Genomic DNA, 16034 nt, shown 5'->3' with positions numbered 1-16034 from the left:
CGTTTTAAAACAGAACGTGTATTTTTACCACCCGAATGCATTTCCCAAAACCGAATTAAATGATTTAAATGCATTTCAAGACCGAATGAAATTTTACTAAACTCACATGTTTTTATGATTCGAATCCATTTCAAAACCGAATGAGATTTTACAAACCTAAATTTCATTCTGTTTTGAAATACATTTGAGTCGTAAAACACGTTAGATTTGCAAAATTTCATTCGGTTTTCAATATCGATTTTCAAAAGTACATTCCGTTTTTCAAAAAAAAATATATATTCCGTTCTTTTTTACTCTACTTCTGCTTCGTAAATGCAGCTGCAATCAGCACAACAACCACATCTGGTTGGGGAGAAACAATGAGTGACAAAGTTCTTTTTCCAAGGGCACACAAACACCACAACGCCAGCCTGGACTCGAACCCACAACCTGCAGAATTCGGGCGATTCAGACAATGCAGTGCGCCACCAAGAGTTTGCCATGGAGAGTCCATTTTTCAACTTTACGGTCGACAAAACATGGCCCATTTGAATGAGTGTCAGTAGACAATTTGAGCTAATATGATATAGATTAGGGCATAGCATTCTGCCGCCTTACAAAAAACACCATAGTGATAAGAAGAAAAGGAAAGGGCAAACAGATCCTCGAATCAAACGCTTACGAAACTACTGACCGGAAAAACTAACGATTTTAAATGTCCCGCGCTGCGAATTTGTCGACCATTTCCCACGATGCAATGGGAAAAATGACCTTTCCGTGGCAAACTCTTGGCGGCGCACTGCATTGTGAATCGCCCGAATTACCCGCTAACCAAGAATTCAACGCTCCAGACCACGAGGCCACGGCACTCCACATAGCATGGCACAGGAAAGAATTGACTGTATTTCGCGTAGGCGGCGCTCTAACCTTCTATATACATGTACTCGTTGAGGACATGTGAACAAAAGAGGTCCACAAGGTGCAGGAAATGTGAACGTTTTGTGAACTTGCACACGTCCACACCATGTTTCCCGTTCTGTCGAAAATAGGTTTTAGGGCATTTTTGCGTTAGGTATATCTGTCGCAAAATGAAGAGGAACATACAAGGAAATCATGATAACAAATTTGGGTTGAAGAGTGGTCACGGTGGGAGCGAAATGATATTTTTCTCTGTTTTTTTCTTAACTACACGTAAACTAAGAAATGTCCACAGTAGGTATGGAAGGTAAGTCGGCATGGGCGTGGGTGTGTGTTGTCGACACTCTACCCCTACCCCATTAATCTTTTTGTCGGCTAAATCGTTGTTCCGCTGGAAAATATTGTGGCCTCCAGCAAATGGTTCGTAACGAATGGCAGCAATTATTGTCCATGAGTGTCCACAATCGTCTGCTTGGGTCTAGCGACGACAATGAACGTACGATAATATGATTCTGATCAGTTCCTATTGTCCCTCTTTTGTTTGTACTCCAATTTTTTGGAAGACTCCCATAGGTTTTGTACATGACCCACTCGTGGACGTATGCTGGGAATCGTGGACGATATTGTTCTCCGGCATTTTGCGTCCACACATTGAACGCCTGAACACGCCCATACATATTTGTTTATGGTGTAAATCGAGGATTTTAATATGGTTCCTCTTCCCTTTTTTGTTTTTTTGTTTTTTGCAACAGCTCTCATTGGTTTTGTCAAGGGACATTAATTGGTTACCATGGATACGGCCTTGTGGTTGAGAAAGAGTGGATTTAGGGAAGTGCGTTTCCATAGTTAGGTTTACTTTATTATTACTCAACCACTTTAATAAAAACTGGCCGTGAAAAAAATGGTACTTGAAAGTCAGATAATGGTGTTGAAGGGCGATTTAGAAAACAGTAACAATGCCTAATTGGACAACGGGGACAAGTATGGACGTTGCCTGAATATTGGGCTTCGTTTGGCCTGTGTGTAGTTATATATTTCTGATCTTCCGATTAATTCAGCACCAACACGGTTGACGTCGTGTAGTTTTATGTAGCTTTATATTCTGCATAATTTACTAGTGAAAGAGTTTCACCAACACTTTCTATTTTCCGAACTTCCCGTTTAAAGAAGAACAGTACCTCATTATTTAAAAAATGCAAATTCAGTTAAGATTGTGACGTGCGTGCTGAACACTATTAGTCTAGCTTTAAAATGAAAGTGATAGAACTTAAAAGTATTGTATCCGGTATTGGGTGTTTGCATAGTTTTTTTTTTTTTTTTTTTTAAGTATCTATAATGTCAATGCGGTATTATTCCATGTATTATTTTTAGAACTGTTTATTTTTTGGACTTGCAATTCGATGTTGTTTCAGCAGTGAGTGGAGATTGGTACTGTTCCGTAAAGCTTGGTTGGAGAAAGTTTGAATAAACTCAGGTGAAGAGGTTCACAAGGGAGAGAAAGTCGCCAGTGGAAAAATGCGAACTTAGAGATGGTTCTCCATGCTACTTTCACGTTTAACCTCGAAAAATAGATTTTTTTTTAATTGCAATGTTCTTATCAATATACAATGTGTTCACTTTTAAATGAGACATCAATTGAAAAAAACTAACACCGACAGTTAGTGGTTAAATAATTTCTCCTCAAGGTTATTTGATACCGCGTTGAGGGTATGAAAGAAATGTAAAATGCTGGGTCATAGCTTCATATCTCTTTTCAAACTTCAACTTTGCAACTTGGCCAAGAGAATTCTTATAACTTTTGGAGCTTTGTGAAAGTGCATTAGAAATTTCATTCATTGCTAAGTAAACAAACAATGCCGATATTGAATTTCTTTGAAGGAAAAATTAACACCAAAAAAATAAAGCAAAGGAAAACGGGGAATATCAACAATATGAAACATAGTGCAGCATTGAAATGGTTTATTTTAAGGATGTTATTCATTTAATTCGGAAAATTGTATATTTTTGTTTTTTTTACAGGGAGATAACTGGTTTTGCAAAAAGCTTGCATGGATTGAAGAGCAAACTGGTACTAACGAACCAAGAATTATAGCATTTCCAACGAAAACATTGAGGTTTGCATGAATATGCGAATTTGCATTAGCATAATAACCAAAAGGCATCAAAATACCCTTGAAAATGGCAAATCGATTTCCTTTGGAAAGGGTTTTTCACTGTTTTCGCGAAAAGTTTTAACTGCAGTGCTCAAACTTCAACAGGTTGGGTTTTGAACCTTCTTCTTTTGTGTTATTACTGGCACCGACCAAAATGAATGGCAGGCAAATGATCCTGCATGCCTTTACATAAGCCTTCGTAGGCCGATGCAGTGGAGGTGCGTTTATCAATTTCACCTTGACAACAAAAGGCGTCGAACTGAACATATATAAGAGGCATGGCTATAAGATAATTTTGTTGGACTGGATAATGCATAAAACGAACCTTGTCAGCACATTTTGAATGACGTGTGTTTTATTGAATTTCATAAGGAGCTTAGCATTCTATTCTAATTGATTTTGACCTCGGCCTTTTAATGTAATATAATTGTATTAATTTTTTTTAACGTTTTTATAGCTTTTCAAAGCTTTTATTGATTTTTTAAAGGGCCATGAAGTGGATTTTTCTTAGGAGCATATTTCGCGCAACTTTCTACTCCACTTAAATTGAGTATGATTGTTCTCAGCCTGTTGAACACAGCAATGAAGTTTTCACACTTAAAACATTACATCAGGGTTCGCACAGAAATCTTAAAATGAAAATCCATGACTTTTCCATTTTTTTCAAGGACAAAATTTAGGGCTTTCCGTGACCAATTCCTTTTCTGTTTTGGCATGTTAGGAGCCTGTTTACATTTCACTGGCCATCATCACACTGAGTCAAAGGACGTCACTACCGGTACCTTGCAGCTCTAGTTGGACTTAAAACTACAAAAGCATTGAAATTGTGCACTGAAGAAGCAACAAGTACACGTGCATAAAGGGGAAATATAGTGAACTGGCATGCAAACTAGAAGACTACAAGTACCAACTACCATAGCCATCATCACGTACGGGATGTGCAGGGTTCCATGATTTTTCCATGATTTTTTTCTTTAGAATATCACCTTTGATTTGCAACAACACCTGAAAGCCACTCGAAAACAGGTGACATGTATTTGACCAAAAAAGTAGAAAGGGCAATGTCCAAAACTGAAAAAGGAAATGAAACCAAAAACAATTGGATTACATGTGAATATCTCTTACCCATTGATTTCTTAAAGGCATATAGGATCGTTTGCCTTTCATGCATTTTGTTCGTTTCCAATAATAACACCACTCAAAATCCAATTCAACCTGTTGAAGTTTCAGCTCAGTGGACACGTTACACTTTTTGAGAAAACAGTGAAAAACCATGTACAACCTTTTGATCATCAAACCATTTTGTCCACAGCACTATTCCCAAAAATGAGTCAATGGACTGCTCTTTGGAATATCACCTTTATTTGTTGATTTCTTCTAAATGACAGCAAGCCCGATGCAACAATTTCACGGGGGTGATTAGTAGCAGTACGATCTTTAATCCAAGTACCGGTAAGCTTTCTGATAATAATTCGGTAGGTTATACTTTCGGATTATACAAATGATCCTATATGCCTTAAATAAGTAATGCCTGGTTATCTTCAAAGTGTGACTGTTATTCATACGGAGCATAACCTTTTGCTTAATCTTCAGCTATTAAGGATTTACATGTACAATGTGCATGAAGGCCCATGAAGGTCCTAGCCGACATCTTCATGGAGGAGTTCGAGTCTTCCTCTCTCCTCACAGGAGCCTGTGGCTACGCTACGTTGATGACACCTTCGTAGTGTGGCCCCATGGCCCGGACACACTCCAAGACTTCCTCCAGTACCTCAACAAGCAACACACCAGCATCAGCTTCACCATGGAACAAGAACAGCACGGCACCATTCCTTTCCTGGACGTCAAGATCTCCAGGAATCCGGATGGCACCCTGGGACATAGCGTCTACAGGAAACCAACCCACACCGACCGCTATCTCCACCAGCGGTCGTTTCATCACCCCAGCATCAAGTCATCGGTCAACCGCACCCTAGTACAGAGAGCCTTTGAGGTCTGCGACCAAGACAACCTCAAGCGTGAACTCAAGCACATCCAGGCGTCACTACAACGGAACGGCTACAAACCCAACCGCATCACGATCAGCAAACCTGACCAACGGGTCTCCTATACACAAGGTCCTTCCACTGTATCTCCCTCAGTCACTCTTCCTTACATAGATCCAGCTTCTCATCATATGCAACGCATCCTCCGACAAGCCGGCGTCAAGGTGTACCACTCATCTGGCAACAAGCTCCAAGGCAGCCTCCATACTCACAAGGACAAGCAGGACTCCTCTTCCAAGGCGGGAGTCTACCGCATTCCATGTGAATGCGGCAAAGTCTACATCGGCAAAACCGGTCGGAACCTTCCCACTAGGCTCAAGGAACACAGAGCACATGGACGGCGAGGGGATTTTGACAAATCGGCCATTGTCAAACATTCCCACATCAACGACCACAAAGTTGATTGGGATGCGGCCGAACTCATCGCACCGATCCAAGACGCATACGGGAAGCCATCGAGATCCGCAAGCACAACACAGTTCCGCAAGTAATCGGGTTTCACCTCCACGACATCTGGCTCCCACTTCTCCAGACTGATGGGTCTCCTATACCCTAGGTCCTCAGCTACCACCTTAGACTGATGGGTCTCCTATACCCTAGGTCCTCCCGCTACTGACAAGCTGCTACCCTACTGTTCCACTTCAGTGGGCACCAAGCTTGTTCTAGGATCCTGTCTACTTGGCATCCTCACTGGATGCAACTTCACACTTCATTGACTTCGCCTTTTGCTAGAGTTTAGGCACTCTCCTGAAGACGGTCAGAGCATACTGACCGGAACGTCGAGTTTATACCTCTGGTTCTTTTCAGAACCATTCTCTTAGGTGAGAAATTATTCGTACATGGTGTTTCCGCAAACCTTTCATTATTTATATTAAAGTTATAAGTTTCATATCTGAAACTGATCCGATAATATATGTATAATATGTCTGGTCAATGTCCAATGCAACCAACTTGTTCATCAGTTTGAAATGAACTCCCTGGTGAATCCTATAATTCATGTCATTGCCGCTTCATATTACATGGCCTGACAGAAAGGCGGTGTCAGGAGTTTAATGGGACGTACATTGTATTCCTAGCCAGGTAACTTACACCAAGAAATGAAACATGACAGACGCCCCCTGATATTAAAGGGAAAGGACTACATGAATCAAGGCAGTTCCAGGCCTAGCGGCCCTCTTCATTAAATAGGTTGTTTATAAATAGGTTTTGAAAATCCAAATTTAGGTTTTTAAAGGCTTTCCAAGTGCCAAAATATAAGCATTTGTAAATTGTAGGTTTTTAGGATGCAAATCTGTGCAAATTAAAACATAGCAAACTGCATACCTCAAGATCTCCACACTAGATAACGTTACCTAAAACCAATTTCATGCAAACTGCCCAATTCTGAAAACACTTGTAAAAAAATCTGTATTGACAATGTGGTTATTTTGGCATTATCATTTACAACTAAACTGTGGGTCAATTTGATTTTTCACAGTTTCTTAATTTTTTTAAAAATGTTTGGCGGAACAAAAAGATCGATATATTTCTAGCTTTAATAGATTACATTAAAAAGTAAATACTGGTAGGCTCCCAAGTTAAACAATACAGGTTTTTATTGGGTTTTATAGGTTTTACATGTTTTAGTTTTATAGGTATTGCTGTGAGGCCTGTCCGATTGCATAGTTACTGGTCCCCATTCCTATAAGAGTCTAACGAAAGTCCACTTTTGATCACGAAACAAGATTTCGTCAATAGCACTCGACTTCCAAAAATCAATCAATTGACAGTTTGACTGATTATTGGAAATCACCTACATGTACAAGTTCATTTGTTGATTTTCAGAATGACAGCAAGCCAGACGGAATAATTTCATGGGGTGTTTAGTACCAGTACACGTTTTTGTATAATAATTCGGTAGGTTACTTTTGGGGGTAAATGCAAATGAACATATATTCCTTGATCAGGTTGAGTGCTGGGAAAGGGGGGGGGGGGGTTGTAAGGCCCACCCCATTGACACTGCCACAATATTTATCCTGCACAGTAGACCTCTAGAGGTGAGCCAGGAGCCAGCTTATATAGGGTCAAAGGTCAAGTAGGGCTGTCAGCTCAGTTGAACCTGAATAAATATGTCAAAAAATGGCAGATTATCCCGGAGACAGTTGAGTGACCTGGAAAAAAATCCTATTTTCGTATACAGGCACAAGACTTTGTGTGTACTCTGCAGCATTCTGAATAACAGTTTTTTTTCTGCTCAAATTAAAGTTGGGTTCCCTAGCTCTTCAATGAAAGTTCATTTTTTTTACCTGTTAACTCCAACCTTCCTAAATCCATCAAAATCCACCCCCCCCCCCATTTTGGGGATTTTGGTAGGCAAGCCATGAGTACTAAGTCCATCAAAATCCACCTATAGTAGTGGTGGTCTTGTGGTGGATTTCTGCGGATTTGCTCCTGAAGCATTATGTGAAGCAGGATCAGTGATGGATTTTGGCAGACTTGGTCCAGTACATGCAGGGAGTTAGGGTTAATAAACTTTTCAACTTATGTTTTATTCCAACGGAAATATACCTCCTTTTTTCTTCTTTGGCAATCTGCAACCCCTTTGAAAATACACGGTTTTGTTTTGGGCACCACCAGATCTGCTTCGCGAGCAGACTGGTTCCCGGACCATACATTTTTCATACTGTTTGTGGGGCGGCAACCAGCCTACCCCATGAGAACAAGATTATTGTTTGGCAGCCAATAATTTGAAATTGTTAAGTAATAGTTCAATAACTAATCAATGGATGATTTTTTTTCATTCGATGTCTCATTCAAAAGTACTTGTACATGTAACTAACTTTTGTATTGCAGGAAAAAGAGCAGTTCAGAAAAGGAATCTATGTTCAGGATGAAACTCAAAAAACCTTTAATGACGACGTTCATTCTGTCAAGGTGGAAGCCGACTGAACACTCTCTATATTCTTACAATAAAGTTTTTTTTCTTTATAAATGCTATTGTTTCTTATTTTCAATTTTGTTTCAGGAGTTTTGTTTTCAAATTTCAGATTACCGGTATCTGCAAAACATATCAACAACTGGAAGATCTAGGCTACTGTATGATTGATAGGGTACTACAATGACTTTGGAAGATATTTTTTTTCGCAAAGATGTTGTCATAACAATATTTTTGTCCTTTTTTTCTTTTAATATACACCTAGCTCATGCATAGATAAATGTACAGTTCATGTATCATATTGATCGGACCACTGCTAGGGGTAAGTTTTTGTTTTGTACATTGTATATAATTCTCTGGTAGCATCTGACTTTTCATGATCAGGGGCTTGTCGAATGTTAGCAGTTCCCAGCATAATATTTTCATTCTCTTTCTAAGAGATATAGAGATTAAAAGCAGCCCTGAATACATACATACATTTGTTTAATTTACGGGCAATTTCATGCAAAAAAGGAGACGGCTGAAAAGTAGAACATTTATGAAATCTTCAGAACTACAAGCGTCACAACCTCAAATGTGGTATCAAATAAAAGGGGACAACAAGACCTTTCATTTGAGTAACGTCAAAAAACTTCAATTTTTGGCTAAAATTATTGGTTTCGGTAGTCATTTTCGCATCTTGTTTTATTAAGTTTTATGTTGAGTTTTTGTTTCTAAGGCAGATCTAGAGGAAGGTTCATAGTCTGTGCCAAAAAAAGTTGTTTTTTTAATTTTTAGTTTCGAATACGTTTTTACTTGTAAATCAAAGATGGGCAGACAAACTTCACCAATCACTTAATTTAATTTGTTTACCTTTTTTTTGTAGTTAGTCACTTAACTTCAAGGAATCCTCTGTCAGAAAAAAATCTACCCTCCATACTTTGACTTTATAACATAACAGTATAAAGTTGACAGAAGACCCCCTGTATAAATAACCGTTAACGGGAGTTACCACAGAATTGCCCTAAGTACGAAATACGTATGGATGATAAGCGTCAATCATACAAACTACAGTTGGAACAATACAAGTCCAAAAACAGTTTTTAATCCACGTACGTAAGCGACTGATACAAAAAAACCGCATTGACAACCGCATTGTTAAGAAGAATTTGTGGCACGCAGATGCCGTACCAAAAAAGTACTTATGGAATATATGACGAACCCATGCGTTTGATAAATTATTTCATCACACTGAAAATGAAGACTTTGGAACAAGTGAGTATAATGAGTAACTCCTCGTGCTATAAACGTGTCAACAAATTACATGAAACACGGGAATAATGCAGGTACAATACATGTACGTACACATTTTTGTTATGTCCATACCGGTACAGTCCATGTGTGTACATGTACATGTGCAAAAAGATACACGAAAAGCAAATGCTGCATACAATTTACATTGAACATATGGTCGTAGAAAAACATATTAATTACCCTGCAATTTATCGTTACTTGAGTTAAAAAAAAAGGGTTCAAAGCACTTTATGAAAACAAATTCCCCGATTTTTCACCGAGAAATTTCCAAAATTCCATGAAAAAATAATTTCACTTTAACACGAGGTTGCTGGGAAGTCAAGAGGTGGTGTAGCACAGCCAATTGTTACTGCCTGGAGAGGTGTGTAATATTCACACTACATAAAAAAGCCACCATAACCAGTCAGTTAAAGCTATAGTCCATCATTTGCAGCCATCCGAAAAGTAACTGGCGTAATTATTGTTGAAAAACAAACTTGGTTGAAAGATAGTAAGGGAACTAAACTTTCTGGGAAGCTGTCATTTTGAAGTAATCAACGAAAGAAGGCATTTAATGGGAAAATTTAAGTTAGTAGTTCGTTTTGTTATTCGGCGCAGCGCGCACAAGTATTGGAACGACGCACACGCGCGCGCGGTTGTTGTAATTCGTCGGATCAGTGCGCGACGTCGCGTATAGCTGCAATTCAAAACAATTCAAAACATGATTCAGTAACTTTTGATTTGAAATTGAGATCTTAGAATGCTGTTTTTCTCGGAATGTACAGCTGAAGCTTAGCTGAAACTTCATCAGGTTAGTTGCTCAGTATCCTTCATTGGATTTTGAACACTTTTGTTGCTTCAAACGAACAAAATGCACTAATTACAAATGATGGACTATAGCTTTAACATATGGCACGATGTATACACCAAACTCCAAAGACATGATCACTGACCTGTCATGTTACTCGCAACTTCCAGTCACGCCGGTGTTAGGTTTTTACCAATTCTACATTAGTTTTATGCTCACTGGCTAGTAATAATCAATATCTCAATTTCAACTTATTGACCAAATTGCATCATCCTTCTAACATCCACTAACAAACTCTCACATCCGCTCGAATCGACATCGTGCGCAAATGTCAGACCAAATTTAGCCATTCCACCCACTTTCCTTAAATCGAGCGATATCGATGACAAAGCAGCTGGTATGTGGGCAGAACTTCAACTTTTCAAACTTCAACTTTGCAACTTGGCCAGGAGAATTCTTATAACTTTTGGAGCTTTGTGAAAGTGCATTAGAAATTTCATTTATTGCTAAGTTAACAAACAATGCCAATATTGAATTTCTTTGAAGGAAAAATTAACTCCAAAAGCATAAAGCAAAAGAAAACGGGGAATATCAACAATATGAAAAATGGTGCAGCATTGAAATGGTTTATTTTAAGGATGTTATTCGTTCGGAAAATTGTGTATTTTTGTTTTTTACAGGGAGATAACTGGTTTTGCAACAAGCTTGCATGGATTAAAGAGCGTACTGGTACTCAACGAACCAAGAATTATAGCATTTCCAACGAAAACATTGAGGTTTGCATGAATATGCGGATTTGCATTAGCATAACCAAAAGGCATCAAAATACCCTTGAAAATGGCAAATCGATTTCCTTTGGAAAGGGTTTTTCACTGTTTTCGCGAAAAGTTTCAACTGCAGAGCTCAAACTTCAACAGGTTGGGTTTTGAACCTTCTTCTATGGGGTTATTATTGGAAACGACCAAAATGAATGACAGGCAAATCATCCTGTACGCCTTTAAATAAGCCTTCGTAGGCCGATGCAGTGGAGGTGTGTTTATCAATTTCACCTTGACAACAAAAAGCGTCGAACTGAACATAAAAGGCATGGCTATAAGATAATTATGTTGGGCTGGGTAATGCATAAAACGAACCTTGTCAGCACATTTTGATTGATGTTTATTTTATTGAATTTCATAAAGAGCTTAGCATTATATTCTCATTGATTTTGACCTCAGGCTTTTAATGTAATATAATTGTACTAATTTCTTTCCAATGTTTTTATAGCTTTTCAAAGCTTTTATTGAATTTTTTAAAGGGATCGTGAAGTGAATTTTTCATAGGAGCATATTTCGCGCAACTTTCTACTCCACTTAAATTAAATATGATTGTTCTCAGCCTGTTGAACAGTTTGCATAAATTTAATATGGTGAACTTGTCGAACTTTTAAACAGTTTTTAAACTGAATAAATTGGCAGTATTTAGAGTCAACCAATCAGATGATCAGGGTTTTTTTCCAGGTGTTATATAAAACAAATAATGAATGTTTCACGTTCGTGCTATGGAAAGAATAATTTCTTTCGGTGACAGATAAAATGTTCCATTCCACTCGGCATAGTATCCCCCAAAGCCATCCAATATTATATAACTATTTTCAACTAATTAAAAGTCAATCCTAACTTGATTTTTGAAAACAGGTCTTCACTTCTGAATTAAGTGGCTCGTTTTAGGGTTTTATAATGTCATTTTTGCTTCTTACTTCTTATTTAGTGATTCCCATTTACACAAGCTTTATGGGAATAATGAAAGGTTTGCGGAAACACCATGTGCGAATAATTTCTCAACCAAGAGAATGGTTCTGAAACTCGACGTTCCGGTCAGTATGCTCTGACCGTCTTCAGGATAGTCAGAAGACGGTCAGAGCATACTGACCGGAACGTCGAGTTTATACCTCTGGTTCTTTTCAGAACCATTCTCTTAGTTGAGAAATTATTCGCACATGGTGTTTCCGCAAACCTTGGCATTATTTAGTATCTCCACCATGCAAAGCCTCAAATCTTACTAAAGCTTTATGGGACTTTGCTGAAATCTTGACCTGCTTCAAAATCCTTTCGATCTTTAATAGAGCATATCAATGAGTGATGCTTTGCCTTTTGTTTCCTTGTTCACAGTTTTTCCACCAACGTTTCCCTCACTCTATTGTTGTTTGCAAAGATAATATTTTTGCCCTCCACACACCACTCAACGACAATACGACGAACTCACCTATTATTCCACATGCCAGTTGAATGGTTGCCAGGTTCAAGAGGAGACGTTTAATTCCCGTACGAGCCATGTTCATGATGAAGTGCAGGAAATCACTAATCTAATTAATTGAGCGGTGTTTCAAACAGTAGCTGTCCCGCAAGATAAATTACGCAGACGTGAACACTGAAAGAGGTCTCCGCACACAGTGCTAGCAGGTTGCACGATGTTGTACGCTTGCCGTAGAGGGCGGTATACAAGCTTGACTATTTGCTGAATTCGTCCGCCAAGGTGGTTATGTTTTCACAAGATAACTCAAACAGTTATGGACAGATTTGCATGACAATTTTTTTTAGGGGTGGTCCTTGGTACAAGTACAAATCGATTAGATTTTAGAAGTGATCCGGATCTGGGTCTGGATCCAGAATTTTTTGAAAGGATTCTTTACCATTTATGCGAGTACTTCTTTTGGGTGTACTGACAATACGGCGGGGATTTGTTTAGCCTTGGCGGAGGTTTGCGATCGCTGAGTGCTTTCTAGTTCGAGTGTTTCTCCGCGTTGTTTTTAATTCTTATAATAATGGACTGTCTACTGCACACGGGCCTGAAGGCTGAAAGCACCGAGGCATGGGAAACCCCACCCGGCTGGCGACATTCGTAGAAACAGGTGTAAAAAAATTATATCGTTTAAAAGCTGTTCTAATTGATTTTGACACCTCGTTCATCACAAGCGGATCTAGAAATTTCCCCCAGGGGACCCCTTTTAGACGTCTGACCTGGACACCCGCCTTCACAAAATCGAAAAGCTGGGAACTGGACTGGACACCATCTTCATATAGGGGGCGCTGTTCAAATCGGACTATCATAGACAGTACCGCCCCCCCCCCATCCCCCAGTGTCGTTTATCGCATCGCATCGTCGTTTATCGCATCGAATTTACATGTACATTAAAGGAAGGAACTAGCTAAATTGCAGACCGCTAATTAAACCTTAAATTTAATGGAAAGGTCTAACACCATTTCAGAAAACCGTGTACAGTGTACGTAATTACCTTAGGCCAAAAAAAAAGTCTCCGGTTTCTGGTATGGAGCTTGTCCAAAAAGTGGTGCGGCGACGCGGCTTTTTTTTTTTTTTACCTGACTTTTTTGCTTCAAATGTCGACTGATGACTGCTAATGGTGCCCGACTAAACTTAGTGCAAATATATGGGAGTTCAGAGAGGCTTATTCTCGATCATAACCCCATCTAAAAACACGTTAAAATTGTGCAGCAGCAGAATTCCAGTCAAACCAGTGAGTTTGGCGGTTTTGAGACATCATCTTTCATTGAAAAAAAAACGTTTTCATTTTGCCGACGCGCATGGCTACGGCGACGCGCGCGCATACCAGAAACCGGAGACTTTTTTTTTGTGGCCTTATCCTTTAGTGTGACAAGTTGTTTTTTTCCAGTGAAGTATAATGGAAAATCAGAGACCTTAATTGAACAGGGAGAACCAGTGATGTTTAGACATTTTAATATCCAAGACACAAGGTTTGTTCAGAAGTAAGCACAGGATTAAAGGGAATAACCCTCCCTCTCCCAAAATAAAGAATATTAAAATTTTGTGTTGAGGTAGTTCACATAATGAGGGTACCCATTTATCAAAATACAGTATGTAGACGAATGCGAAACGCGCAGTAAAGAAGCCTCAAATTTCCTATATGAAACAATTCACAATTTGTATTATAAAATGTTCCTCCTAATAGAGAGTTGTATGGCTCTTTTACTTTAGGGTTCGTAGCAATGAAGGGTGCAACTGTCTGGAACCCTCCCCCTTCCCCAAATATATCAAGTTTTAATTACATTATTCCTTAAAGACTTTGGGGAGCTGCATTTTTCCTGATATTATGAAGTAATGGTATTTTTCTTTACTAATGTTATTGGTTTACACCCTAATTACATCAGCAATATTTTTGAACAAAATGGTGGCGCTATTGAAGCGGTACCATTGCGTGGGGTGCAAACAAATTTGAATTCAAGTTTATTGATCTAGGTTTAAATGCTTCTTAAATCTAAAAGGAAACGTTTAATATTTAAATTTAAGATAAGGTATTGTGGAATTCGGTTCAATGATGGTGATATTTTTACTGTTTATGACTCCCATCAAATGCTCCAAATTATGATCATTATTCTGTCAGCATGTGCCAACCCATAGTTGCAAATGTTAAAAACAAGTGATTCGGACGCGGGTTATAGTTTATTTAGGAGCAGGAGTTCGGTGATTTATTATCAGCAAGGGAACTGGGTGGGTGCTATGTGTTAAGTCTTTTTAATAACTGAATCATAAGTATTTCCCATCTTCTCTCTAACATACATGTAGCACGGCAGATAGGTGATGGGACTGTGCATTTGATGATACAAGCATGGCATTTGGCACACGGTCAGAGTGTGTCATGAGAAAGAAATTTGGCTACAGGGCCATCGCAAATTTGTCCTTTGAAAAAATATATGTAGAAAAACAAGCAATGGCAGCCATTTTGAAAATATTCAAAATAGCTTGTTATTCTAGCCATAATTCTTTGTGGGGGTTGATTACTGTTTTTCTTGTTGAATGTTGACAGCTATGTACATCTTTTGCATGGTGGTGGAGTCGTGTGCCTCAATCTGCGTATCGGTCTTCGTCCTACGACTGTTTCATACACCAGCTGACAAGCCCATACCTGTCCCAGACATCCGCTGTCTGTCCTACATCGGCCATCAGCCCAAAGAGCGGATTACCTGGCAGGTGGTAGCTCGCATCTTTGACAAGGCAATGTTTGTCTTGTTTATCCATTCTGATCATGACTTTTCATATTTGGCTCTTATTGAAGTCGTATAGTGTAAGCCAAATTAAGCCTGATACACATAACTGCAATAATACCAGGGGCGTAAATCCCGGGGAAGGGGATGGGGTATATACCCCCCACTTTTTGAACGGGGGAGGGGCTATTGGATCAACCCTCAAATGATATGAAGAACATGACAAGGATGTACTATTTTGGTATTAAAGACAAAAAAAACTGACAAAACACAAGAACTTTAAAATGATGTATGGGTGATCATGCTTTAAAACGAAATCATAAGGTTTAGTTAAGATTAATATCTATCATTGCATTGATTCCATTGTACACGATCTACAGATACCAACCAATAATGTACTATTGTTTTCAGAGTATTCTGAGGTGTTGAATTTTTTCTGTAATGAATTGATTAATTAACTGTGCCCGATTGAAGTATCTGAATCGAAAGTAACCAATGGTTTGTGAATAACATAATTTAAATTTGTTATTATTGCGTGCGAAATATTGGACAAATTTTTTTTTGATAAGTAATATTTGTTCGATCGCGCCATCAGTTCGTGAACATTTCAGTTTATTCATCTAAAATATGATGTATAATATCAGAACAAATAAGACATGTTGGACAAAGGGTAGGGTACGTGCAGGTATGGGACCTACGCTGCATGATATCAGTAAAGGTATATGAAAGGTTTCATGCAATGGATTTTATTTTAAAAATTACTTTTGGCAAATATCCATTGTTTCTCTGAATTCTCCATAAAAGGAGACGCCTTGGCTTAGTTCATGCATTTTTTCTTTATATATGTCACTTTTTCCATATATACATGTCAAAGATTTTGTAATAATTATGAACCCCAATAGATAGCTCATGCAGAAAAGTTGAGTGCATCAAATGTGCTCGTTC

General features: G+C 38.7%; 1 protein-coding gene across 1 annotated transcript; it reads left to right on the top strand.

The window, feature by feature from the left end:
- Positions 1-4671: 4671 nt before the first annotated feature.
- Positions 4672-15168, top strand: LOC119727948. Its single transcript, XM_038200028.1, has 2 exons — positions 4672-5389; positions 14912-15168. The coding sequence occupies exons 1-2, from the start codon at positions 4672-4674 to the stop codon at positions 15166-15168; spliced, it is 975 nt and encodes a 324-aa protein (XP_038055956.1).
- Positions 15169-16034: the final 866 nt, after the last annotated feature.

This window comes from Patiria miniata, unplaced genomic scaffold (assembly GCF_015706575.1).
Source record: "Patiria miniata isolate m_02_andy unplaced genomic scaffold, ASM1570657v1 HiC_scaffold_20, whole genome shotgun sequence".
Lineage (NCBI taxonomy): Eukaryota > Metazoa > Echinodermata > Asteroidea > Valvatida > Asterinidae > Patiria > Patiria miniata.
The sequence above is the reverse complement of the archived record's forward strand: the minus strand, read 5'-3'. Positions and strand labels throughout refer to the sequence as shown.